General features: G+C 44.9%; 1 protein-coding gene across 7 annotated transcripts in view; it reads right to left on the bottom strand.

Annotated features, from left to right (window-relative positions):
- Positions 1-2,802: 2,802 nt before the first annotated feature.
- LOC115129479 (catenin delta-1-like) overlaps positions 2,803-27,262 on the bottom strand; it is a 32,134-nt gene continuing 7,674 nt past the window's right edge. For 2 of the 7 annotated variants that reach the window (XM_065018647.1, XM_029659868.2), the window contains exons 3-22: positions 13,435-14,096; positions 11,968-12,036; positions 11,751-11,873; positions 11,364-11,629; positions 10,942-11,238; positions 10,082-10,322; positions 9,719-9,941; positions 8,234-8,426; positions 7,991-8,108; positions 7,704-7,860; positions 7,345-7,362; positions 6,997-7,065; positions 6,791-6,918; positions 6,462-6,612; positions 6,109-6,301; positions 5,776-5,975; positions 5,590-5,631; positions 5,403-5,479; positions 5,142-5,236; positions 2,803-4,758 (exon numbers count right to left, since the gene is read on the bottom strand). In XM_065018647.1, coding sequence (XP_064874719.1) covers positions 5,177-5,236; positions 5,403-5,479; positions 5,590-5,631; positions 5,776-5,975; positions 6,109-6,301; positions 6,462-6,612; positions 6,791-6,918; positions 6,997-7,065; positions 7,345-7,362; positions 7,704-7,860; positions 7,991-8,108; positions 8,234-8,426; positions 9,719-9,941; positions 10,082-10,322; positions 10,942-11,238; positions 11,364-11,629; positions 11,751-11,873; positions 11,968-12,036; positions 13,435-13,581 — 2,772 coding nt within the window. In that variant the 5' untranslated portion in view covers positions 13,582-14,096 and the 3' untranslated portion in view covers positions 2,803-4,758; positions 5,142-5,176. The remainder of the gene's footprint in view (positions 4,759-5,141; positions 5,237-5,402; positions 5,480-5,589; positions 5,632-5,775; positions 5,976-6,108; positions 6,302-6,461; positions 6,613-6,790; positions 6,919-6,996; positions 7,066-7,344; positions 7,363-7,703; positions 7,861-7,990; positions 8,109-8,233; positions 8,427-9,718; positions 9,942-10,081; positions 10,323-10,941; positions 11,239-11,363; positions 11,630-11,750; positions 11,874-11,967; positions 12,037-13,434; positions 14,097-27,262) is intronic. The other 5 variants (XM_065018646.1, XM_065018648.1, XM_029659869.2 and 2 more) reach the window with 5 other exon arrangements.

Genomic DNA, 27,262 nt, shown 5'->3' with positions numbered 1-27,262 from the left:
GTAATAAATCTGTCTATGTGAAAATCCTGCAACAACAAAAAAGCTGGCTATGTGTGTAGTATGGACTGTAAAATGTACAGACAAGTAAATTTGTTCAAACCCAAACTTTATTCACCATCAATTTGCATTTCTCTCCCAAAATAAAAACAATTATTCCCCTCTTTCATGAATTGTATTCATCTGAAACAGTTAAAAAGGCCTAACGGAATTTAAATCGTCACACAGACAGTTATACAGGGCTAATAAATCTAGTTTAAGACAGCATTGCAGTCTAATTATTGCTTAGTTATGGTCCAGACTCCTAATCTGCACGTTATACATAGCCCAAGGGGCTGTTGAACAGACGTAGGGACACAATTGAGGCAATCAAAGACAGAAAGAACCCTCAGGGAGTCGGCGTGCTGATCTAATCATGATCTGATTAGGAATTCCATCGTAAATTCCACAGGGAGATTCTAAAAACCTTTGATCCGCCTTCAAATAGAATCTAATGGCACGGGTAGAAGCATCCGAATTCCACGCCTCCAGTTCAACGGGTTCCATTTCCTGTGTGTTCAAAAGGATCAGGGTAAAGGACCGGATTTGAGGGTGCCGTATCCTTGTGCGGTTTGGGTCTTGGCCAACGTTCCTCGAATTTCTCAAAGAATAGTGGATCGGTGAATGGCCCGGAGTAGATTATGTGCTGGATCAGGTACATGATTGCCACGACCATTGCACTGATCAGAAAGAATGGTATGAGCGGTCGCAGGTAAGCCCACACGACCCCCACCTCATATGACAACGATCCAAAACCACCTTGGTTACCAGTGTGAGAAGTGTGGCGAGACGAGCCTGGGAACAGGGTGGGAGACCCATCCCGCGCACCCCGCGTGTTGGAAGGCGGGGGAGAGAGGTAATCCATACTGGAGTAGTAGAATGAACAGTATTGCAAAACTGTCTGAATAGTTCAGTTATTTTACAGCCGGATGTCTTCAATTAGGCTAATAATCCATGGGGGAAATATGCAAGGAACATTCTCTAATTCTGTAGTTCCAGTGTCTTGGCACTCTAATCGCGTGGTCCAGACAATTCCTGTGCGCAATAACCTGGGTACGATGTTGCTCTCGCTCACAGTCACACACAAACACTAGTTTACCCCCAGGGCTTGTGAATGGTCCATGGCTCTTAATGGTCAGAGTTTGACCTGAAGAGTTGAATCATCACGGGTCAACGTGATTAAATCCTCACTAAAATGCCATTGTCTCGGTCTCAATCGGTTCTTTAAAATTGTCCTTCTCCTGCCCGGCTGTGTTGATTCTGGAGGAACATGACACTGCGCATGATTGAGAGAGCAAATGAAGGAGAGTGGATTCTTTAAATAGATGTAGTACCAGTAACAAGGGAGCCAGGAGAAATAATCTGCTGGGGAGAGGGACACATGCATACCGTACACACGCTTGCATGCATTCTATTAAAACACCTTTTCTCTCTTACAGACACACACTATTCGCTCTCACACCCCCAAGAGTCGTAGTGATCCATCCAACAGCTGTAGTTTAATTGCATAGGCCAGTGTTTCCCCAACTCCAGTCCTCAAGTACCCCCAACACAGTGCATATTTTTGTTGTGGCCCCGGACCAGCACATTCGATGAGTCTCTAATCATCAAGCCCTTGACAAGTTGAATCACAACATTGAAAATGTGTGCTGTTGGGGGTACTGGAGGACTGGAGTTAGGAAACACTGACCGAGGCTATAAGATGAAGAGATGCCTCAAAGGGTTTTACAAGCAGACATCGAGGCACTTTAATAAGGTTCAATGCAGCAATTCTTTCCCCTCAAAATCAAAACAATTTCTGGTTAACAATTAAAGTACCTTAGTGATTTTGTTTCTAATTTTTAAAAATAGCTTCTTAGCAAAGAACAATTTCTCAAGCAAGAATTTTGCTAGGATTGTCTGGGAGTGGGCAGGGGGAAACTGAAAATTAGCTGTTATTGGCTGAGAGGTTTGGAAACCTTTCTTATTACCAGGCAGGCAAAAACTCCATCCTGCCAAAAGCTTTTCAAACAGCTTTTACACTAAAGGCATTATCATTCACAATATTTTTCCAACCTCACATTTTTGACTATAGTGGGCCTTTAAAGCCCTTATATTCATCCAAATCACCAACACACAATACTTTATGTACCCCACCCTGGTAATCTTCTCACAGCGTGAGACATGAGACAAAAGGCGACTGAGCACATCAACACTAAACATTAATCTGTGGTCAAATGTTCCCCAGGGTCATGTTAGCCTTTTAGAAAGCTTATCCTGGCTTTAGAGACAGCGCAATAGCAATGGCTTGGGTTCGGGCTATAATATTGGCCAAGGTATAGACTCAAAAGCAAATTCGGAGGACTAAAGAAACTATTTTAGGCATCTCAAATGTCATAGAAGCATACTTTGGGGAGGCACAAGACTGAGCAGACCACACAAAGCTTAAAAGCCTTCATGAATATTAAGGTGTGAATGTGTGTTTGAAGAGAGGGAGTCTGGTTACCCAGACAGACTAAGCTGTACCCCTTTAATTAGATGCGTTTATCCCCAAGAGCACATCTCCAGCTGTCACACGCACGCAAAACATGCTACTTGATACCGATAGACCTCGTCAGTGTGCTAACGCTAGTTAGCATTGGCTCACGAAACTACCTCAAAACTTCCTTCATACTGGACACAGATACATAAAAACGGTACCCACAAGTTCCTCCGACTCTGAGGAAGTAGATTAAGGGCCATATTGCCAAAACTCCAGAAGTAGCCCTTTAAAAACATCAAATCTGGTCTGAGAAAAGATCTTTATTTTATAAAAACAGCATTGCCAGTTACATACTCTTACTGAAGAAAATGAAACTTTTCAGAGCCAAGGTAAGTTCATCATATTTGTACATGAATAGGCAATGCTACAGAGAAACGACGCATGTGGCAACAATATAAAAAAATAAAATAAAAAGTTGAGTAGTCTCCTTTGCCATTAAAGAAAAGTTACAAAAGCAGAATAAAATAAAAAGTAGAATAGAGATTGCATAATGCTTCACCCACCACTCCCAACAACCATTCCCAAATCAGAAAACAATATTAAAAACACAAAACACGGACACAAAATGAAAAGTCAAAGTATATATAAAGAAATAATACAAAAAAATGCTCCCAAAATGTGCTTTTCACCCCCCCCCCCCCTAGTCTATGCTCAAGTCTGGTCCTACCGTCTGTTTATACTTGAGTTACCTCTGAGGAATCCAATTCTCCCGAAACATAAGTGTAATTTCTACAGAAAACCAACCCCTCTTTTTCAACCAATGCCTTTTGGGTACATACGTACAGCACATTGCTCTGGCTAGTGTAACAGCAAGTACTGACTGAACTAGTGTTATTGTTAGTGGTATAGGAGGTTCAGAGCATTGCTGATAGAACAGACGATTAATGTTTAACATGCGGAACCAAGAATCTGCCAGCTCTATGCAAAAGATTGATCACGGAAGTGTTCCAAAACAATCCACCCTAGGGAACAGGCCCCGGGTCTGTAGTGGGGAATGCGTCCCTAGTGTCATAGTTTAGTGTTGGAATGTTATCGAGCGTATGAGCAAATGTAGGACTAAGAGCTGTGGTGCTTGTTAACCGTGCGTGAACAGTAGTATTCCTGCTACCGGCACATCAGCAGCAAAACCCACACTCCAATAGGTGTATGAGATCGCACTCTCACAGCCATCGTTAACCACAGACTCAGGAGGGTTCCAAAAAAAATAGCAATGTAAAAATAATTAAATAAGGTATCACAACAAAAGAAATAGAGGCAGTTGGTACATCTGTAAAAGCCACAATTGAAAAGAACCAAGACAACAACAAAAATGATATTTGCAAAAGGAGTAAAAAAAACAAAAAAAAACATGAAAGCACACAATATGAAGTCCTTCAAAATAAAAACAGGCTCATATGGGTTGTTTGTTTGTTAAATAAAACCACTCATGCACACACACAGGTCTCCTGTATGGCCCTCACTTACACACCGGCCTCACACGCTCCTCCCAACTACCCCAAAACCAACCAGCATGTAATATACCTAGAAAAGGTGAAAATAACTCCTATACAAACATTCTGAACCTATGAGGACCGAGCCCCATTGGTCCAGCAGCCACGCATGACCTTTCCGCTCACCAATCCCAATCTGGGTACCACTTAAATTAAAATCAACCCTAAAAAAAGGTATAGACACCTTCCTCCCCAATCAAAACATTTCCTCTTTTTATATACAAACACATACCCTACAGATATTAAAAATAAATTCATCTCAGGATGCAGATGGCAGTAATCCGATTCACGACGATGAAAATAACAAAACACTTGGATGAGTATGAGGATTCTAACAAACGACAGAAAACACTCATTGAGCCAAATGTTGGATGTAAGTAACCAGAAAACAGAAATAAACAATGATTGTCAAACAAAGACGATTGCCTTGAGAAAAGGGAATATCAATATAATTTAAATAACAGGGAATATATTTCTGACGCTACTATGGTGTGTGTGTGTGTGTGTGTGTGTGGTGTTCAGTTTGAGTGTTTAATATCACTCTGATTGCAACACAACCACTTTCTTTGGATGCCAACCCCCATAGCCTTGCGATGGAAGGAGAGAAAGAGGGGGATGAGAGAGAGCATGTCCATGGGTCTCTCGTGTTCTCTGCTCAGCAGTGGCAGGGTTGGGGCAGCTCACCCTGGGTAATGCACACCATCAGTTCTTCTGGAGGAAGAAGATGATAAATACTATGTTATCAGTGCATGTGGTAATATTAAAAAAAAAAAAAAAGAGTAAAACAAACCGCACACAAGCCGATTTTGTGGTACGAGTATGTCAGTCTATACACAATATGACAAAATGCAAGTGCCTAGGGAATACTGTTAGTTTTAGGGTTTATGATACACCGCAGTGCACAAGTACAAGTCCACACAGCATACTATACCGGTGTGAAAGCCTTCAATCAGTTTTCACTGCGCATTATACTGGGTACAAAAGCAAGGTACTGGAATAATACAATACAGACAGAGTTACAAGAGAAAAGGTCATAAGTTATAAGAGAACGGATGGCGATTTAGAGTCCATGCAGGACAAGAGGTGAAACGTACCATGCTGTTACATGCAGGGAGGGAGAGGGGGGGGGCTAACCATCGTAGGAGTCCAACAGAGGCAGGGAACCCTTTCTGCCCCCGTACACCCCACGCTGAGACGGCATGAGAGAGAGAGAGAGAGAGAAGAGAGAAAGAGGTGGTGGAAGATATACCGTGAGTAGAGGTGACGGTCGTCAACCCGAAAAAGGTGTGAAGGAGAAGGTTAATAAAGGGAAGTGTGTTTAAGTTAAAGAAACCATGTGTACGGGGGGGTGTTACCTGTAAAGTGTCTGTGGTGTCGAGGGAGTTGTCCAGAGAGCGTCTCCTCTCCCGCTGGTCCAGTGTAGAGTAGGCTTCTAAAGTGGAAGAGCATGAAATCAACATTGATAGTTTTTTTTTTTTTATATTTTTTTACAAAAATCTAATCTTCGGGCTCAGCTTTGCCAGTGTTTCCATGGATACTCACCAGGGCCTAAGTCATTCAGTGGAATCATGTCTCTCTTCGCCCCTGTGGAAATAACAAAAGCCATTACATCCCGCTTGCTTCCCTACAACTCCTACATACTGTATATTTTATGTCTAACTTCAACTTTCTGTCAAAGAAGCAAGTCTGATGCAGAAAAAAATGAAATAAAACTATTCCCAGTCTCACCTTTGTCTAGCATTGGCATGGTCGTTTCCTCGTAGGTCCCGTTGGTGCGTGCGGAGGGGCCGTTGGCGGATGTGTTGAGGTTCACCGTGAAGTCAGTCTTCTTCCAGCCGTCCTTCTCCAGGGGGCGCCGCAGATCCTTATGCCCCCACACCAGCTGCAACACCTGGCCTGCCCCGCGCACCTCCCGCTCGGACCGCTTACTGCAGGACCAATAGACATGCGCTCGGTTAGACGCGCTGTATGGACACACTTTGACCTATCCGTCTCAAACAAACGTGCACACACACAGAACATGCTTGTTAATGAGCTTCAGTTCAACACACACACTCTTACCCGTCCTTATTGATGAGCACCAGTCTCTCGATGCCTTGGGAGGCCCTGAGGGTCTTGGCGGCCTCCAGGCTGTTGCCCAGCACCTCAGTGAGCGTGCTCAGCACAGACACCACCGTCTCCTCAGACAGAGGTCGTGCAGACTGGCTCTGGCCACCCGGCAGGTCTGCCACCAGGTGGGGCACGGCGTGCTTACCTGAGGGAGGACAGGACGGCTCAGATGAGCAACAACACAGACGAAAGAGTGGCTCTGAAGCAATCCGGGAAGGAAAGACCTTTCTATATGCTAATGAAGCAGTCTTTCCTCATGTGAAGTTGTGATAACTAACAGGCGACTGATGCACACGCCAACTTACCGAGCAGCTCGCGGTTGCGGTTGTCGATGGCCAGGTTCCTCAGGGCCCCGGACATGGCTCTGACCACACGGTCGTTCCCATGAGCCAGCAGCTCTGCCATCATAGGTAGGCCCTTCTCCAGACGTACCGTGGCCCGGATATACCGGCCATACTGATTGAGAGAGCGAGAGAGATATGGTTAGAACCATTACCATTCTGAACAGAGAAGTTATCCTGAGGAGAAAGCAGCAACCAACACCATTGGGGTAATGCTATGAAATCAGACAATGAGACGCGAGACGTGGTGGAGATCTCAGTGAAAGGTGAGAGATCAGAGGCTGTCCACTCACAGTCCAGCGTCCGGCACACAGGTTCTGTATGGCTCCGGCTGCTGCCTCGAGCACTGAGGGGTTCTTGCTCTCTCTCAGCAGGGAAGTATAGACACGCACCACCTCAGGCTGGAACAGCAGCTCATAGCCTGGTAGGAAGAGGGATTTTAGGAACGGATTGTGTGTGTCGCATGTACGCTGTGCTTTCATATGGCGTTTTGACTCACCTTTGGCAGGCGTCGTCCTCTTTGGGATATCGACCTGGTCCGCACTCCCGTCATCCGCATCTTTCTGACCTGGAGAGAAACCCAACCATCTAGAGATCATTCTGATTTTTAAAAAAAATACATTTGAATCGGTTCCACCTCAGCCATTTTTAATAAATGCAAATTCCCCTCAATGACATTATGGTATCATGCAAACGTGGCCCACTAGTTGAACAGCATGCACTCAGTATGACAAGTCCCACCTACAAAACCTACGGACTAAAGGAAAGGCAATGTTAAGGCCAGCCAGCATTAGGAAAAGCCCTTGTTCAGCCATAGCGCAATAGGACACTAAGAAGAGAATCTTACCTGTGGAAAACCACTCATCTAAAACAGGACGGGAACAAAAGGAGGAGGACAGAGGGAGAGGGAGGGACGGAGTGTGAAAAACATGAATCCCAGCCACCAACAAGCAAAAACAAAACCAGTCAGATCCACAAAAGCAAAACATTTTTAAAAACTCAGCCCCGGGCATCAAAAAAAAAAAAAAAAAGCACACACTGAGTAGGATTACGTTTCCACTAACCACAGATTCATCCCCTGTTAATGAGTCAGGACTGGGGCGAGGGTAATCTGATTCTAGATCTGGGGTTAAGGGAAACGTTCTACCTCTAGCCACAGAACACACAGGGTGTATACTATGACCTTAAAACAGGCGGGTTACTGACCTTTGCCCTTCCGTGAGCCGAAGCAGCTGGCCTTGTTGGATCCGGGGACAGGGCCCTGGTTTAGGGGCGCGGCCTCCAGGTAGCGCTCGCAGCCAGGAACCTCCCGGTGAACCTGATAGGACAGATTTCTCAGCAGACACACACTGTTCTCCACCAACTACACACAGAGAGAGATGGAGTGGAGGTTTAAAAGCATCTTTATTCAATCATGTATATTGCAAAATACATATTATTTTTTTTATGTACCACCCCAAAAATTACGTAATCAGATCTAAGCAATAAATTACCTTGTTGTCCACATCTTTGCGGTTGATCTGTGATTGGACAATGTACATGAGCGAGTCCACCAATCCCGTGCACTCTCTCAGCTTCCGCCTGGCCTCGCTACGTTCTGAGCTCACGTTCCTGAACAAGAAAAGAAAATATGACAGTAAAATGGTTTATATTACCCCTCAGATCCAACAGCTATTCCCGTTGCCTTCATCTCCTCCGCTGATCGCCAGCCCTCCATTTCCTCTCCATCCACGTGCCTCAGACAGCCAGCCGTGTTGGTGAGGGCCGTCTCCCACTCCAGGTGGCGTGGTTTGAGGCTCTCTTCTCCTCCATCACGCCCTCTCTCCCAGCCAGAGTGCGGCACCATCACCTCGTCAGAGAGGGCGTGTAGCGCGTGGTCCACGATCTCCATCTTCACCGAGTCGTGAGACGAAAGGTTCCACAGTGTGCCTGAGGAAGAAGAGAACGCATTCTTCAGCGTTTTTCATGACTCTCTGTTCTCGGAGTCCAATCACAAAGTACAGGTAACTGCCAAAACAATGTCAACAAAGACAGCATGTATAAAAATGGGTCATGGTCATGTATAAAAATGATGGGCAGGCCATTATTTTGGCCACCGTGGCTATGCTCCCATCGGATGATAATGCTCCCATCGGATGATAATGCTCCCATCCACAGGGCACGAGTGGTCACAATGGTTTGAGGAGCATGAAAATGATGTAAACCATATGCCACAGTCATCTCAGGTCACTAGATCTCAAACCAATTCTGGAACGGCGTCTGAAACCTTTCCACCATCAGCAAAACACCAAATGATGGAATTTCTTGTGGCAAAATGGTGCAATACTCCAATAGAGTCTCCAGACATGGCTCGTGGTGTTGCCATTATTTTGGCAGTTACTTATGTATAGAAAACATTAAAAACACCAGCTCTTTTCATGACAGACTGACCAGGTGAATCCATGTGAACGCTATGATCCCTTATTGAGGTCACTTGTTAAATCCACTACAATCAGTGTAGATGAAGGGGAGGAGACAGGGGGTAAAAGAAGGATTTTTAAGCCTCGAGACAATTGAGACATGGATTGTGCACGTGTGCCATTCAGAGGGTGAATGGGCAAGAAAAAAAGATTGAAGTGACTTTGAATGGGGTAGCAGGTGCCAGGTACACCGGTTTGAAGGTGTCAAGAACTGCAACGCTGCTGCGTTTAAACTCAACCGTTTCCCGTGTGTATCAAGAACGGTCCACCACCCAAAGGACATCCAGCCAACTTGACAACTGTGAGAAGCATCGAGTCAACATGGCATCCCTGTGGAACGCTTTCGACACCTGGTGGAGTCCATGCCCTGATGAATTGAGGCTCAATATTTGGAAGGTGTTCTTAATGTTTGGTATACTCAGTGTAGGTTCTAGAGTTGAAGTAGACTAGGAATGCTACATGATCGTACTGGTGTCTCTGTCCCACAAGTAGTAATAGAAATGCAGGGTTCTCCCCGAAACGTAAACTGGGTGCTGCGCCACCGTGTGGACAGGCTGTGCCACTACGTAAAAATACATTTTAAAAACACTATTTGTTATCATTTAAGGCTCTAGATTGCAGGAAATGGCAGTTACACATGTTCAAAAACACAAGTCCGTCTGGGCCTTCCCCCTGCCTTACTCATAAGCACCACCTCGTTAGAGAAAAGAAACCTGTGGAGAAACCTGTAGAGCAAATGATAAGACATAACGGTAGTACTACCTGTAATGGTGTCTGTGAGGTCCTGCTCTCTGGCCTTCCTCAGTAGCCTGACTAAGGCTGGGATGCCGTCACAGTTCTTGATGGCGATCTTGTTGTCGTGGTCTCGTCCGTATGAGATGTTCTTGAGCGCCCCGCAGGCCGAGTGGTGCACGTCCTTCTTGGGGTTGTCCAGCAACGAGACCAGAGAGGGGATCCCCTTTAAACGACGCACCTCCGACTTCACCTACAGACACACGCCACCAGCATGGTCACACACCAAACCCATTTTAAAAACACACGCTGACAGCAGTGCTGTAACACTCGCAATATTCATCATTTCAAAACAAATCGGTGTTTGCAGGTATATAAAGCATTGCGTTTTACCTTGTCGTTCTTGAAGGTGAGGTGCTGGAGGAAGGCAGCGGCATTAGTTTTGACCGGGTCCAGTCGGTAGTTCAACATGGCGATGACCTCCGGAAGCTCCGGTTGTCTCCAGGAAGTGGGCGGGCCCTTCCTCAGGGTGCTGTCCAATGACGCCATGCTTCCCCTCTCCATCGCCATGTTGACGCCCCAGGTGTAGGGGTCGACTCCTCCCATGTCTCCGTCCAAAGTGTCCTCGCAACTCCTAAGGGACCAATGGAAATTCAGACGGGAGTGTGTGGTGTGTAGTGGTTTAGTGGGAGTGTGTAGTGGTTTAGTGGGAGTGTGTTGTGTGTAGTGGGAGTGTGTTGTGTGTAGTGGGAGTGTGTTGTGTGTAGTGGGAGTGTGTTGTGTGTAGTGGGAGTGTGTTGTGTGTAGTGGTTTAGTGGGAGTGTGTTGTGTGTAGTGGTTTGTGTGTAGTGGTTTGTGTGTGTGTTTGTGTAGTGGGAGTGTGTTGTGTGTAGTGGGAGTGTGTTGTGTGTAGTGGGAGTGTGTTGTGTGTAGTGGGAGTGTGTTGTGTGTAGTGGGAGTGTGTTGTGTGTAGTGGTGTTTGTGTGTAGTGGTTTAGTGGGAGTGTGTTGTGTGTAGTGGTTTAGTGGGAGTGTGTTGTGTGTAGTGGTTTAGTGGGAGTGTGTTGTGTGTAGTGGGAGTGTGTTGTGTGTAGTGGTTTAGTGGGAGTGTGTTGTGTGTAGTGGTTTAGTGGGAGTGTGTTGTGTCGGTACCCGAGTATTGCGTACATGCACACTGATGGGGTGATTTGGGTGTGTGCTGTTACCCAGGGATCATGAGTGTGTCTCTGTCTGTGTGTGTGTTTGTGTTTGTACCGGAGCCTGCGTCTGTCCAGTCCTCCAGGGCCTGGTCCTAGTCGTGGCATGGTGCCGTACCCTGGGTGCATGGGAGGAGGAGCCATACTATACTCCATATCATCATATCCCAGACTCCTCTGGTCATCCTCCACACCAAAGTGGGCCTGGTGGGCGTAGCGCATGCCCCCCAGCTCCAGGGCACTGCCCACACCCCTCACCCCTCGCCCCACCTGGGGCTGGGCTGCGTAGGGGTCCAGCTGCTGTCTGCTGGGGGCGCGGTACCCAGAGTCCAGTGTCCTGTACCCATCCGCAGGTCTGGAGAAGAGGGGGAGAAGATCAATTTATCCCAAAGATAAGGTCATCTTCACAAAGGAATCCTTATCGAGAAGCCTTTGTTTAGTGCTCTTTAGCACGTCTACAAACTGTACAGTCTGTCTGACCTGTAGTGGTCGTCCATGCGTGTGCCTCTGCTCAGGCTGGCGTAGGCCTCGGAGGGCGGGGCGCTCCTGTAGTCGTCGTACCCCCCCGCGGGGCCGTAGTGGTAGTTCCTGGGGACCGTGGCTGTGGGGTAGTCCCCCCCTCCAGCCTGCCTGTAGGTACGGTCCAGAGTGGCACTGTAACCGCCCATACCTGAGACGGACAGTCCTCCGTCGATGGACATCGAATCAGAGGGAAGGACGGTACGCGAGGTGATCACCTTCTTCATCTGAAGAAGAGGAAGTACATCACGATGAGACAGGAAGTTGTAGATAATATTTTGTTCACCATGGAGGAAGTTATTTTCAGTTACATATTACAGTAGAAAGTGTGTGTGTGTGTGTCCATACCGCGTTCCCTGCCCTCCGTCCATTTGTTCCATCGTCTGAGAAGACAGACTGTACGTCCAGTGAATCATCTTCTGGTGTGCAGCTCTCGTCTAGAACGCCATGCACTGGGTCCACCATCCTGTACTGTAATAAACACACACAACGTTACACACACACACACACACACACACACACACAGAGAACATCTCACACCCAACCAGCACACACATACACTCACCTGTGTCCCGTTGATGTATCCCTCACTCAGTTTCAGTCGTTCTATGTCTGCCTCCCCCAGGCGCCCGTTCTGAGTAGGAGAGAGCAACAGTCAACAGAGAGAACACAATCAAATTCACAGGCGTCTTCAGAGACAGAGGATCTCACTGGGCTGTCGCCTTACAACCACCCCAACACTGCTGACATCATGACACATTAACCAAACTGACCCCATTCTCTCAGTACCTCACCGTCATGGGCCATATCTGAAAATGTTGATAATGCATCCTTCTGCCTTCTTTGAGGTAATCAATGACCCCACCATTGCCTTTCACCACTAATTTTATGTTAGATCACTTTAATGAAGGGAGGAGGATACAGGCAAAAATGCTGGGCATGTGCTGCACACTTTAGATGTGTGGCTGGGTGTAATGCCTGCTCTGTCCACAAGGGGTCAGGCCAGTTCCACCACAATATAGGAGCCGGGAAGAAAAGGAATATTTCCCTTCAAATTCTAAAGCCGTTACGGTAACAAGTTAACAACAGCAAATGTCTTAAGTGTCGAGATCGCTGTGTATGCGTGTTTTGGCGTCTAACCTTGGAATGATACATTGTTATAAACAAGGGACACTTACACCGAGAGAGGCAACACACACCCAATGGTAGTCATGAGACATTGCTTAGCACGCTGCGAGACTAAAAATGGGAGAGGAGACTGACAACCTAAAACATTGCCTATTAGCCCTGCTAGGATTATAAAAGCAAAATGGCAACCCCATTCATCTTCCCTGATGTGTACTCAGTAAAAACACTTCTCCATGGATAGGATAGGATAGGATAAAGTAATCCTTCTCACTCCCCTTAAAAGATTTAGATGCACTATTGTAAAGTGGCTGCTCCACTGGATGTCATAAGGTGAATGCACCAATTTGTAAGTCGCTCTGGATAAGAGCGTCTGCTAAATGACTTAAATGTAAATGTCTTCAGGGCTCTAATAGCATGGTAAAGCATACGAGCATATGATCAACATGGTCACCTATGAGAATCACATTAGGAGGCACTGGAGCGAAGATGACGATAGCTTGAATTCCATGGTATGCAAGCGTGGTATGAAGGCTTTGGGTTGCGGGTACGGCAAGTGATGGAGTTATGCAGAGGTGCGAGATGTATAACGCGCGGTCATGTTAAAGCTGTAGCTATATCTAAACAGTGTGTTAAAGGACAAAGGCTGAATTGCAACACACACAGTTAAACCAAACACAATCCAGAGTGCTGGTTGAGGTGGAGGAGCGGAGCGGTGGATTAGGGGGTTGGATGTGATGGGTGGAGGAGGGTGATAACGGTAATCACTGGATGATGGAGGGATGTGAACAGATGGACGACTGGTCTTTCGCCTGAATCTAGAAAGAGGCTTAGGAAAGGCGCAGGCCACTAACAAAGTGTATTTGGGGGTTGGGAGGAAATTTCCCCTGGGGAAATGGGGTGTTACCTGTGTGTGTGGGAGGGTGTGGGACGGGGGGCTGGTGAGGCGTACCCTCCTCCTCTCCTCTTCCAGTGCTCTGGTCAGCTGCTCAAACTGCACCTCCTGCTCCCTCACCGACTCCAGCAGAGCCGCGGCACTCTCACACTGCTCCATACACTCTAGAGAGAACGGCGTTACACACACGGACGCGCCCACTACAGTGAGACGTTGCACATGGACACGCCCACTACAGTGAGACGTTGCACATGGACACGCCCACTACAGTGAGACGTTGCACATGGACACGCCCACTACAGTGAGACGTTGCACATGGACGCGCCCACTACAGTGAGACGTTGCACATGGACACGCCCACTACAGTGAGACGTTGCACATGGACACGCCATAAACTAGAGAGAAAACGACAGGCTCCTCCATAGCATACAGCTCTAAAGCAAAGAGCAGGACGCCTCAAATCTCATGAAATCCCTGAGAGGTTTGACCAGCTGTCAAAGACAGAAGAGCAGAGATACAGACCTTCACCAGGGGGGCGTGGCTTTGGAGAAGAGGTGAGAGGTCAGGCCAAGGTCAAACTGTTGAGCCCTAGTTGCAGGGGCTCATGGGTAGAGTAGATGTAGGTCACCAAACCACAAGGCCCAGAAAGAAGAGGATGTACAGGGATAAATAAACTGCAGAGGGACAGAGACGGAGAGAAAGAGAAGTAAAGAGTGAAAATCTTATATTTACAGTTGAATATTGCAGTAAGAGGGTCGCTATAAACAACACTCGAGTATGACGTTACACGCTGCTGTGAAAAGAAAACGCACTCCTAAAAAAAAACAGTTACGCGAATACTACCTATGGTGTGCATTGGCTATCCCTCCAGACACAAAGCAACGGACACACCTATATTGCACAGTAGCTGTGGCTCAGCTGAGGCTGCAGCGCTTTTCTGGGCCAGACGAAATACACCGTCAGCAGAGAGACGAGAACACCAACTCCCAGGAGCCTCCTCTCCTCTCCTTTGTTTGATGCCCTCCAGTACTGCTCGCCCGTCTCTCCCCCAGCCTATTCCTCACTCACTCTCCTAACCTCCCCATCAGCCCTTTTCTCTCCAATCCCCCCCCACCCCCTCTGCAAATGTCCCCTCTCCATCTCTGTCAGTGTCATTCTATTGCCAGCCTCTGTTCAGAGCATACAATCGAATGGACTAGATGTCATGAAGTGTAATCAGAGGCAGACAGGCACAGGCTCAGACGGGCAATAGTAATTCCTCTCATCTGCTGACAGAACATCTCAAGCACCACCTGGTTCGTGGTTTAAAAAGTTACTATGGGGGTAAATCCATTTGAATTCAGGCACTTTTTGACAGCACCCCATTTGATTTGAACAAAACCTTCCATTCAGAATTCCTTTCAGTTGTCAGAAAGTGACTATTAGCCAAAACACGACACCCACCCTGCATTCAAGAGAATCTGGTCTCAACCGATGGAGGGAAAAACAAATACAATCTCAGATGATGTCAAATACGGCTTTAGATCAGCGGTTACAAAACGTCATTTAAAAATACGTTTGACAACCCTGCTTGTAAACTTTGAAATGATAGCAAACTCTGTTTCTTTTCCAGTGATGAAGACATGGTAAGTTGGGGTGTGCAAAATGGCGTTTTGACTTAAGAGCACCTTTATCTCGCAAATGTTTTAGCATTCAGTTCCAAAAAGCCCCTTACTTTTGGACAACTTCTTCCATTGGCAAACATGTATGGAAAAGTTGTGTTTAAATCAAAAGGGATGCCGTCAAAAAATGATTGTGTGTGGTGCCTTTGAATTCAAACAAGCACAGACAAACACCTGTCAAACTGGTTTGGGTAAGGAGGGACACATTTCACCATCTTGACACAGACAACTCTTGCTACATCACTGCTAGAGCTGGGAATTGCCAGGGACCTCACAATATTATCACGATCCTTAAGTGCGAATACGATATGTATTGCGATTTGATGTTCCAAACATATTGCTCACTATAAGTCTGCTAGCTAATGCTACTTAGCAACAATATATATATATTTTTTTTACAAAACGTTACTTGCAGTCGAAGTGATATTTAACTAGGGTTGTAACGGTACACATACCGAACCGTTGTTTGTACCGAACCGTTCGGTATGGGGACCTTTGTTCGGTCCACACTATCAAGGCAAATGAATACCTAAAAATAACAACTAAAATAGGCTATGCCTTAAATGTTCATCTTAACTGCGCATTATAATACAAATAAACCAGGAGGATCCTCAATCATCGTTAAATCTCCAGTTTGGGAACATTTTGGCTTCCCAGTAGATTGCAATGGCGATGGCCAGTGTGTTGTGGATAGAACGTTAAAACAGTACGTCGCCATTACTCAACTAGAGTAGCCTAGGTGTTTAAACACAATAGGTGTTTATTGGGGATATGCAGTGGTTGAGTGGGGGGGGGGGGGGGGGGGTCAGGCAGTACCTCGTGAAAGTGCTCGAGCCACGTTGCGAACTTCTCTCGCACCCATTCCAGCAAATAGGTAGTGCCTTCTCTATACAAGCAACAAGCAAGCCAAAGCTGAAGTTATCAATGAGTTGGCCAATACACCCTGTGTTGCGCTCACTACATGGACCTCCAGCGCTTCAGAGAGCTACTTAATAGACCATCACATTACCCCGGAGTGGGAGATGAGAAGCATCGCGCTAGACCTGCCCCGTTTATGAGTCACACTTATGCATATTTTTCTCTTTGTAAGAAAAACATTATAGTATAGACCTAAACAATGTCTGCGCCGTGATTATATATCGATTTCACACGCATAATGCACTTTATTTTCGTGTTTTTAATGAGTAAATCGTGTTTTCACAATGAGGAACATCTAAACAAAAATTAACTACAGTTACGGTTGGCATTTTATTTTCCAGCTGTACTGAAACCGAACCGAACAGTCACCCCAAAACCGCAAATAGTAACTTGGGTTTAGTCAACTGTTACACCCCTATACATGTAACTATCCCCAACCCCATCACCTCCCTCAAGAGCAGTGGTTCAGGCAACAAGGACCCGCATATACACTTTGTGCAGCAGGTGTGTGAAAAAGATAAGATCTACACCGCGATGGGGACGTGTCGACAAGGGGTAATAAGGAGGAACAGAGGTGTATTGTGACATGGGAAGTGGGGGAAGGGGCTGACTCACAGTTTCACCTGTGGAGGACAGTGAGTGTGTGAATGAGTGAGAGAAAGAAAAAGACAGAGAGGCAGAGATGAGGACAGACTGGAACTTGATGAGTAGGACTGCCCTTTAAACAGTTGAAATAGGACCTCTAGCTGCCTCATCTGGTGACTCACGCACCTCCAACCACGTTCTGTCGTCTAGTACAAGCCGGTTCCCCCCCCTTCCGCTCAGCGATGTATGTGGGTGTGAGAAGAAAAAGAAAAGGAGGTAGGGAGGATGACTGGCGGAGGAATATTTCTCAAGCGGGTTGCTTTATTTTGGAGTAGAAGTGGACAGGAAACAGAGATGAACGTGAAGGGAATTGATGAGGACTGATGACATTTCAAAACACACACACACACACACACACACACACACAGAGAGCCAAAAGCCACTGCCCACCTGCACAAACACCTGTCCAGTAACACATGCCCTTATATGGGCAGACAGGACAGCAGCACAGAACTGTTAACTACCTTACGGTTGGAATGAGAAGGAGGGTTAATGAGGGTGAGGAGTAAGAGAGAAAGATGACTAAAAGCATAGCTCACATTGACCCCAACCCAATTGAATACACCCTACACCAGCGGTATTCAACTCTAACCCTATGAGGTCTGGAGCCTGCTGGTTTTCTGAGCTAACTGATAAATTGCAAAAACCTGGTCAGGGTCTACAGACAATCACAGATTACAAAGGGAAAACCAGCCACGTCGCGGACAACGACGTCTTGCTCCTAGACAAGCTAAACACCTTCGCCTGCTTTGAGGATAACAGTGCCACCGACGCGGCCCACTCCCGAGGACTGTGGGCCCTCATTCACCATGGCCGATGTAAGTAAAACTCTCGCAAGGCTGCAGGCCCAGACAGCATCCCTAGCCACATCCTCAGAGCATGTGCAGAACAGCTGGCTGGATGTTTACGCAGAAATTTAATCTCTCCCTATCCCAGTCTGTTGTCCCCACTTGCTTCAAGATGGCCACCATGATTCCTGTACCCAAGAAAGCAAAAGGTAACTGAACTAAAGTAATATTGCCCCTTAGCACTCACTTCTGTCATCATGAAGTGCTTTGAGAGGCTAGTTAAGGATCATATCACCTCTACCCTACACCCTAGACCCACAGACAATGCAGTCGCCATTGCACTGCCCTATCCAACTGGTCAATAGGAACACCTACGTCAGAATGCTGGTCATTGGCTCAGCATTCAACACCATAGAGCCTTCCAAGGTCGGGGGCCTGGGTATGAACCTCGCCTTGTGCAACTGGGTCCTGGACTTCCCGACGGGCCGCCCCCAGGTGGTGAAGGTAAGAAACACCTTCACTTCACCGATCCTCACCACAGGGACCCCACAAGGGTGCGTGCTCAGCCCACTCCTGTACTCCCATGACTGCATAGCCATGCACACCTCCAACTCAATCAAGTTTGCAGACAACAGTAGTAGGCCTGATTAACAACAATGACAAGACAGCCTACAGGGAGGTGGTGAAGGGTGTGTCTCACTCACTCTCTCTGAGGGAGCATGCCCCCAATCCACATGGACGGGAACGCATTGGAGAAGGTGGAAAGCATCAACTGGAAATGGTTCACACAGACAGCGCAGTGAAGGCGCAACAGCGCCTCTTCAACCTCAGGATGCTGAAGAAATTTGGCTTGTTACCTAAAACACTCAAACTTTTACAGATGCACAATTCAGAGCATCCTGTAGGGCTATATCACCGCCTGGTTCGGCAACTGCACCGCCTGCAACTGCAGGGCTCTCCAGACGGTGGTACGGTCAACCCAACGCATCACCGGGGGCACACTGCCTGCCCCCCTGGACACCTACAGCACCTGATATCCAAGGAAGGCCAAAAAGATCAACATCAACCTCGTGAGCCACGGCCTGTTCAACCTGCCATCATCCAGAAGGAGAGGTCAGTACAGGTGCATCAACACTGGGACCAAGAGACAGAAAAACAACTTCAAGGGACATCAGACAAATAGCCATCACTAGCCGGCTACCACCCGGCTACTCACCCCTGAATCTTAGAGGCTGCTGCCCTATATACAGTGGGGCAAAAAAGTATTTAGTCAACCACCAATTGTGCAAGTTCTCCCACTTAAAAAGATGAGGCCTATAATTTATCATAGGTACACTTCAACTATGACAGACAAAATGAGAAAGAAAATCCAGAAAATCACATTGTAGGATTTTTCATGAATTTATTTGCAAATTATGGTGGAAAATAAGTATTTGGTCACCTACAAACAAGCAAGATTTCTGGCTCTCACAGACCTGTAACTTCTTCTTTAAGAGGCTCCTGTTTGAACTTATCAGTATAAAAGACACCTGTCCACAACCTCAAACCGTCACACTCCAAACTCCACTATGGCCAAGACCAAAGAGCTGTCATAGGACACCAGAAACAAAATTGTAGACCTGCACCAGGCTGGGAAGACTGAATCTGCATTAGGTAAGCAGCTTGGTTTGAAGAAATCAACTGTGGGAGCAATTATTAGGAAATGGAAGACATACAAGACCACTGATAATCTCCCTCGATCTGGGGCTCCACGCAAGTCTCACAAAATGATCACAAGAACGGTGAGCAAAAATCCCAGAACCACACGGGGGGGGACCAAAGTCCACCATCAGTAACACACTACGCTGCCAGGGACTCAACCCCTGCTTAAGACAGTACATATCCAGGCCCGTCTGAAGTTTGCTAGAGAGCATTTGGATGATCCAGAAGAAGATTGGGAGAATGTCATATGGTCAGATGAAACCAAAATAGAACTTTTTGGTAAAAACTCAACTCGTCGTGTTTGGAGGACAAAGAATGCTGAGTTGCATCCAAAGAACACCATACCTACTGTGAAGCATGGGGGTGGAAACATTATGCTTTGGGGCTGTTTTTCTGCAAAGGGACCAGGACGACTGATCCGTGTAAAGGAAAGAATGAATGTGGCCATGTATCGTGAGATTGAGTGAAAACCTCCTTCCATCAGCAAGGGCATTGAAGATGAAACGTGGCTGGGTCTTTCAGCATGACAATGATCCCAAACACACCGCCCGGGCAACGAAGGAGTGGCTTCGTAAGAAGCATTTCAAGGTCCTGGAGTGGCCTAGCCAGTCTCCAGATCTCAACCCCATAGAAAATCTTTGGAGGGAGTTGAAAGTCTGTGTTGCCCAGCAACAGCCCCAAAACATCACTGCTCTAGAGGAGATCTGCATGGAGGAATGGGCCAAAATACCAGCAACAGTGTGTGAAAACCTTGTGAAGACTTACAGAAAACGTTTGACCTCTGTCATTGCCAACAAAGGGTATATAACAAAGTATTGAGATCAACTTTTGTTATAGACCAAATACTTATTTTCCACCATAATTTGCAAATAAATTCATTTAAAATCCTACAATGTGATTTTCTGGATTTTTTTTCCTCATTTTGTCTGTCATAGTTGAAGTGTACCTATGATAAAAATATGAGGCCTGTAATTTTCAAGTGGGAGAACTTGCACAATTGGTGGCTGACTAAATACTTTTTTGCCCCACTGTACATAGAATCACTGGCAATTTTAATAAAATGTTTACATACTGCTTTACTCATTTCATATGTATATACACTGTATTCTATTTAGTCAATGCCACGCCGACATTGCTTGTCCAAATATTTATATATTACTTAATTCCATTCTTTTAGATTTGTGTATTGTTAGATACTACTGCACTGTCGCTACACCCGCAATAAACATCCGCTAAGTGTGTGTACGTGACCGAGTTTAGAAATCCCTGGCCAAGGCCAAAACGTTCTCTCACAGACTCATGGAGAGAACATTTGGAAAGTAACCAGTCCATCCAGTATGCATAACAATACAGCCCTAGGCTAGACCAATTATGTACCATTACGGATAATCAACCGTGAATGACGTCTGAGAAAGTTAGACGCACATATAACAACCCGGTCCCCAACAGGTAACCTTCCCTGTTATTGTAACGGTGAGCAGTTTGCATGTCTTGAGGGTATGAAATGTGTGCGTCTCCAACAATAGACACAAGACATGATAATTACATCAACTTTTCAAAGCGCTGGTAATGGTGTTCAGGTTTCTATCGGCTGAAGGATGTGCAGAACCATGTAAACACGAACTCAGCAAGTATACATGAGTCTCCTGCATGCATTTGTATCTTGTGCACATGCATCAGCTGCTAGAAATCTGAACGCACTACCAGCGCTTTGAAAAGTTTGTAATTATCCTTTCCTGTGGATAGACTGTCTCACATTCTTAACGCCAAGAGGACCAACTGCACAGACAACTGGTAAAGTACATTAAAATATCTTTATTCAACATTGTATTCTAAAAGGTCGTGAGAGGAAACTCCTACCCGGTGTAGAATTCAATGCAATGTCGGGCTTTCAGACAAGTTGCCAGTCATTGATCTACAAGTCACTTTGCATGCAGAACAACTCCAGGCGATATCAGTAGCGGAGTCAAACTGCGCGCTGCTTCACGCGCTGACCAGCGAGAGGTAGGCCTATTCCTGATCTGGCACATCTGGGCGTCACCTTCAGCATTCAAATGTTCGAAAATTGGAGTTTAACTACCGCCAGAGACAACTCTCGTCTGGCTATAGGTAGGTTACATGCTGATCGGGGCTTACATTCGATTTTTATTTTGCTTGAAACAATTACTAATATATATATATATATATATATATAATATATATTGATATGAATATGAAATGATCAACTTTACCCTGTATAACAGGACAGCAACCACTTTCGTATGGTTGAAGCAGAGAAGCTCACTTAGAGTCCGTCAAAACGATCTAAACCATTTGTTTACGAGACATGGTGAAATCCAAAAGTGGTGCTATACAGTCATTGGCCATGTCATAGTTACATTTACTAGCGCCAACACGTTCTGCAAAACTACAAATGAGTTAGTGGGTTTTTCATTTTGAACAGGGTCTCATTCTCAAGGGTGCCCTGATTGCAGTAATACAACAATCAAATCAATGTGAAACAAAAACAGCAAATCAATATAAAGAAAATACAACACAAATTAAGAGGTTCCTCAGCTACTAGGTTCTCACTTTTTTTTAAATGCCAGAGCATCACCAAAACATCCAATTGTAAGGAGTTTAGTAAATTGTTCCAGCAGTGAGGTGCATTAAAAAGTAAAAGCAGATTTACCTAATTTGGTGGAGACCTGAGGAACCTCAGAGTTAACCAACACTGAACAGGTTTGGAAACTCAGGTATTTATACTTCAGCAATGAAGTTAAGTAAATTAGAAGCATGTGTTGTAGAGCTTTGCAAACAACAGTGAAGTGATCTCGGGACTTTAATGATGACCAGCCAACCTTTTGATACAGAATGCAGTGATGAGTATTAAAACAGTCACCTGTGATAAAGCCAAAGGTGCCAAGGTAGACGGCACCAAGGTAAACGGCATCCAAAGGTTCAAGAGTAGTGGCTACTGCATTCTGGTGTCACCAGTCGAAAACTGGAAGTAAAGTTGACTTTACAATTGGTTTCCTGCTGTTTAGGGAGAGGCAGGATTTCTTTCTAAAAATAGAAGCCCACTTTAAAATCTTAGCATTTAAACTAGCTCATCAGTATTAAAAAAAAACATTAAATCCATGTCAATCCAAATGCCCTGGTATTTATAGGCGGGAACCCGATCGATGGGAGAACCATTCAATGGTAATATGTTGTCCATCTGAATTTTTTTTGTGAGAATTAGAGATCATATTTAATCTTGCCCACATTAATTACAAGTTTCAAACCAACCAGATCTGTTTAATAAAAGGCACAAAGTCAGATTGCAGCTCAAACAATGCCTGCTCTACAGTTGGGGTAATGGCATATGTAACCGTATCTGCATACAGATGATTATACATTTTAATAGTCCAATATTATTCATATAATATTATAAGAGAACAGGTCCCAATACCGACCTTGCGGCACACCTTTCGTAATATCCAGGAAACTAGACTTCACACCATCAGACATCACCATTGCAAGACAGAACATCCCTCTTCCCTCTCAGTGCCCAATCTGAGTTGCAAAGTAGGGATGGGTGGTCTCTAGACTTTCATTCCATTCTTCACAAATCCCGGGATTTACAATATTGCTGGCTTTGTGTACTAAGGGGCACCAAAGAAACTCGGGAAAAAAAACACCCATTAACAGAATGCTAACTAGATTAGCACAAGTAATAGTGAATTTCCATAGAGGCTGCTAGCTAAATATGCTAACTAGGGCAAACAAAGAAAACGAATTGCTAAAACAGGCAATCCAGCTCAATGTTATACATACAGGACCAGTCATAAGTTTGGACACACCTACTCATTCAAGGGTTTTTTCTTTATTTTTACTATTTTCTACATTGTAGAATAATAGTTAAGACATCGCAACTATGAAATAACACATATGGAATCATGTAGTGACCAAAAAAAAGTGTTAAACAAATCAAAATATATTTTATATTTGAGATTCTTCAAGCTGTCACCAGCCTTTGCTTTTATAACAGCCTAGCACACTCTTGGCATTCTCTCAACCAGCTTCCTGAGGTAGTCACCTGGAATGCATTTAAATTAACAGGTATTCCTTGTTAAAAGTTCATTTGTGGAATTGCTTTCCTTCTTAATGCGTTTGAGCCAAGTCCATATTATGTCAAGAACAGCTCAAATAAGCAAAGAGAAACGACAGTCCATCATTACTTTAAGGACATGAAGGGCAGTCAATCTGGAACACTTCACGAACTTTGAATGTTTCTTCAAGTGCAGATGCATAAACCATCAAGTGCTATGAAGAAACTGGCTCTCATGAGGATCGCCACAGGAAAGGAGGACGGACAGTTACCTCTACTGCAGAGGATAAGTTCATTAGAATTAACTGCACCTCCGATAGCAGTCCAAATAAATGCTTCAGTTCAAGTAACAATCTAGAAGAAAGAAACGCACACCTAGGCGAGGCTATCAAAGTAGAAAACCTGAAAATAAAAGGAGAGCCACACACTAGGAGCTCAGATGCAAAAACGTAATATCCAATGTTGACAGCCTAATGAAGACAGCTTGGCTGTCGAAACGTTGGATATTACAATTTTGCATCTGAGCTCCTAGAGTGTACGACTCTCCTTTATTTTCAGTAGTAACAGACATCAACTGTTCAGAGGAGACTGCGTGAATTTGGCCTTCATGGTCAAATTGCTGCAGAGACCACTACTAAAGGACACCAATAAGAAGAGACTTGCCTGGGCCAAGAAACACAAGCAATGGACTTTGTGGGACTATCTTTGTTTTTCAACAGGACAATGACCCAAAACACACCTCCAGGCTGTGTAAGGACTATTTGACCAAGGAGGAGTGATGGAGTGCTGTATCAGATGACCTGGCCTCCACAGTCACCCAACCTCAACCTAATTCATGAAGCTAGTTAAGATAATGCCAAGAGTGTGCCAAGCTGTCTTGGCAAAAGGTGACTACTTTGAAGAATCTCAAATCTACTTAGAACACTTTTTTTGGTTACCACATGATTCCATGTGTTATTTCATAGTTTTGCTGTCTTCACTATTTTTCTACAATGTAGAAAAAGCCAAAATAAAGAAAAACCCTTGAACCAGTAGGCGTACCCAAACTTTTTACTGGTACTGTATATAGGTAAAAAAAAAAATAATGAAAGCAATTTTTTGGTGAGTTTAGACATTTACAAGTGAATGTGAACTAAAGACATTGTGCAAATGAACAAAGGTTTTGAACCATGCTTGTCTGAAGGAAGAACTGTACTGGGTCTGGAGCATCATGTGTATACACTGTGTCGAGTCGATTAGGACAACTGCCATGCTCAGAGAAGACGGAGGAGCTGACTGCTGTAAACGGAGAGGAGAAAAAGAATGCAAGGAAATCACGAAGGCAGTGGCAGCTGTATAGATAACTCATCCAAAAGGGGTTTGACTTCTCAAACGCATCAGGAAGCTAAAACAATGATGCCCCGTCACCTTATTTATTCAGCTACTTAGACAACTAGCAAGTTAAACTTCTCACGTTAACACATAATTCTTCATTTTTCACACAGGAAAAGATAAAACGCATAATAAATATCTTGCTGCGTTTTGCAAACAAAGATCTAAAATGCTTCTTATTGTAATTTCTGCTCGACAGCAGACATGTTGTGCTTCGGTGTCACTACTCCACTTGGATTAAAATTTGACTAAAAAGGCATTCTATCAGCAGACAACTCTGATGTAGCTACTCCCCCCCCCCCCCCCCTACCTAATTTTCTCTAGTAAAATGCAAGAATAAACATTAGGGAATGTAGCTGCCTACATTTTTTCTATGATAAACAGAAACAAAAATACCTTGCTTTGTCATTGTAAACTCCCTTGTGTGGCTGCCAGCCAAACAGCGTTGCACCTCTTTTGTCATTGATGACAATAAAGCTATTTTCTGCCAAAATGTGTTGCACTAATGTATTTTATGTGAAAGAAAACTATAGTTGCACGTTCCTGATCACTATTGAAGCCCCAAAATGTTCTCTTACCCCTGCTCCCGCTTTCTCCCGTTGTGCTATTTACTTTACTACACGTGACTGGCTCAACTGTTCTGGGGAACTACTGTAAGCTTCATAATGTAAAATAATGTGACAGGTGAAATTAAGAACGCAATCGGTTTTACCTCCTAACGTATTGCACAAGTTGACTGGAGGTGTTTACTTAAAAAGTAGATGAAGTTTCACACAAAAAGTGTAAAACATTTTGTTCCAATGGAACTGACAGCATAGAAAAACAATTGTAGTTATCAAGCCAAAAAATAAATAAATATTCGTGTTTTAGCTCGACCGCCCCCTGCCTCAAATGTCCTCCCGGACCACACGAAGGAACCACAGACTCTGGGCTCCTTTAAAAACAGGCCCAAAGACCTCTCTTTAGGAAGGATTTATGTTGATAGCTGTGTGCTCCTGGGTGTCCTACCGTGTTGCGTCAGCTGGGTTCTTTGTCAGTTACCCTGTCTAGTTGTGCCCATTTTTACAATTTGGTTATTATTTTATGCACCGTGATCATTCGCTATAAATTAAAAGTACTTTACAAAAGTAAATCATCTTCAATAGAACTCACTGTATCCGGTCTGACAGATAATTCTCAAACCACATGCAAGAAGCCTACTTAATTGCTAACCAATTTTACCCACCCAAAAAGGCTGCATTGAGCCTGTAAATTACAGTTTTTAAAATCGCTGTGCCGAGTTAGAGTAACTGGCCCTAAAAAACAACTAATCCCTATAAAACGGCCCGTGGCATTGATGAGTCAGAAACGCCAATTATAGTGTCAAAATTGTGTAAATAGGATAGTTTTGGTCATCAAGTCAGTCTGATCTAAAACTGAGTCACGAGTAAATAAAAAAAGATTGGTTTAGATTACAATTATGTCAACAACTCAAGCCTCCTTTTGCCAAGATCCACATTCAAATCGCCCCCTCCCACTTCGCTTCCCTTCATTCAAATGGGGCTCCATTGTTTTGTCGCCCCCAACGCGTTCAAAGGATCACGGCCATTTGAGACTGAAAAGCCCTATACGGATTGACCACGCCTATGCACGCTTCCGGAAAAATGCCTTCCCAACAACGGACCCTAACATGCAGAATAGGTGGTCGGAGTTCGTTGGTCCCCAGTGGTGGAGAGAATGCTGGTAGCTAGACCATAGACCGTTGGTTACGTGTATTTTAATCATCATCATCATCATCAATAGCATAGCTGACGTTATCCGAGTTGTATCGAGGTAGGCTTTGACTTGGAAACACGGTAACGTTTCAAAAGGCGGCAAATAATTTGTAGGAAAACCTTTAGTCATGATTGTGATGTTGCCAGATTGACTTTAGATGCAGTATAACTTCAGCCAGCTAACTACGATTTATGAGACCTCCATATTTTAGCTAGCCAACATTAGCATTGCTACCCATGTTTGACAAACTTTGCTAGGAAACTAATGGCAATATTGCCATCTCTAAAGTAAATTTTAACGACATAGTAAAATTGTTTCCTACTTATTATTTGCCTACTTTGGCAATGTCAACGTATTTCCATGCCACTAACTTAGTGTAATTTAGACGAAACGGTCACATTAGCCTTCGAGGTGCGACTCATGTCTAGGGCACAAATAAATATTGGATGCAGCTATGGTGGTCCAAGCAAACTCATGTCTGACTACAACTGTGTACTAACTAGCAGCAACTAACTCAAACCAACCCAGGGCCATAGCAAAACATGTCACAGCTGGTTGCATAGTGCAACCGCGGGCACCAAACAGAATCTAATCCAATCTGGAGCCAGTCTGTCTACATCTGTAACGGATAGAGTTAGCTTCCAAACGACATTACGCTATTGCTCGAGCTGTGTTTATAATTGAGGGATGATGACCATCATTGACCCTATTTCTCGGCATTCCCGCACAGTTGGGTGCCAGACTGATCCCCTGTTATGAACGGATGCCGGAACCTTCCAGAAGGAGCATAACATGCCCAGCAATGTGATCGCAATGGTTTAGCGACCTCCAAAAATCATTTATCCACTTGCCATTTTCCACAGCTCGTCAGCAAGACTTCAGAATAAGTGTCATGAGACAAGTACACTTGTGACACCTCCTCCGTTGAT

This window comes from Oncorhynchus nerka, linkage group LG5, assembly GCF_034236695.1.
Source record: "Oncorhynchus nerka isolate Pitt River linkage group LG5, Oner_Uvic_2.0, whole genome shotgun sequence".
Classification (NCBI taxonomy): domain Eukaryota; kingdom Metazoa; phylum Chordata; class Actinopteri; order Salmoniformes; family Salmonidae; genus Oncorhynchus; species Oncorhynchus nerka.
This window is presented reverse-complemented; position numbering and strand designations above follow the sequence as displayed.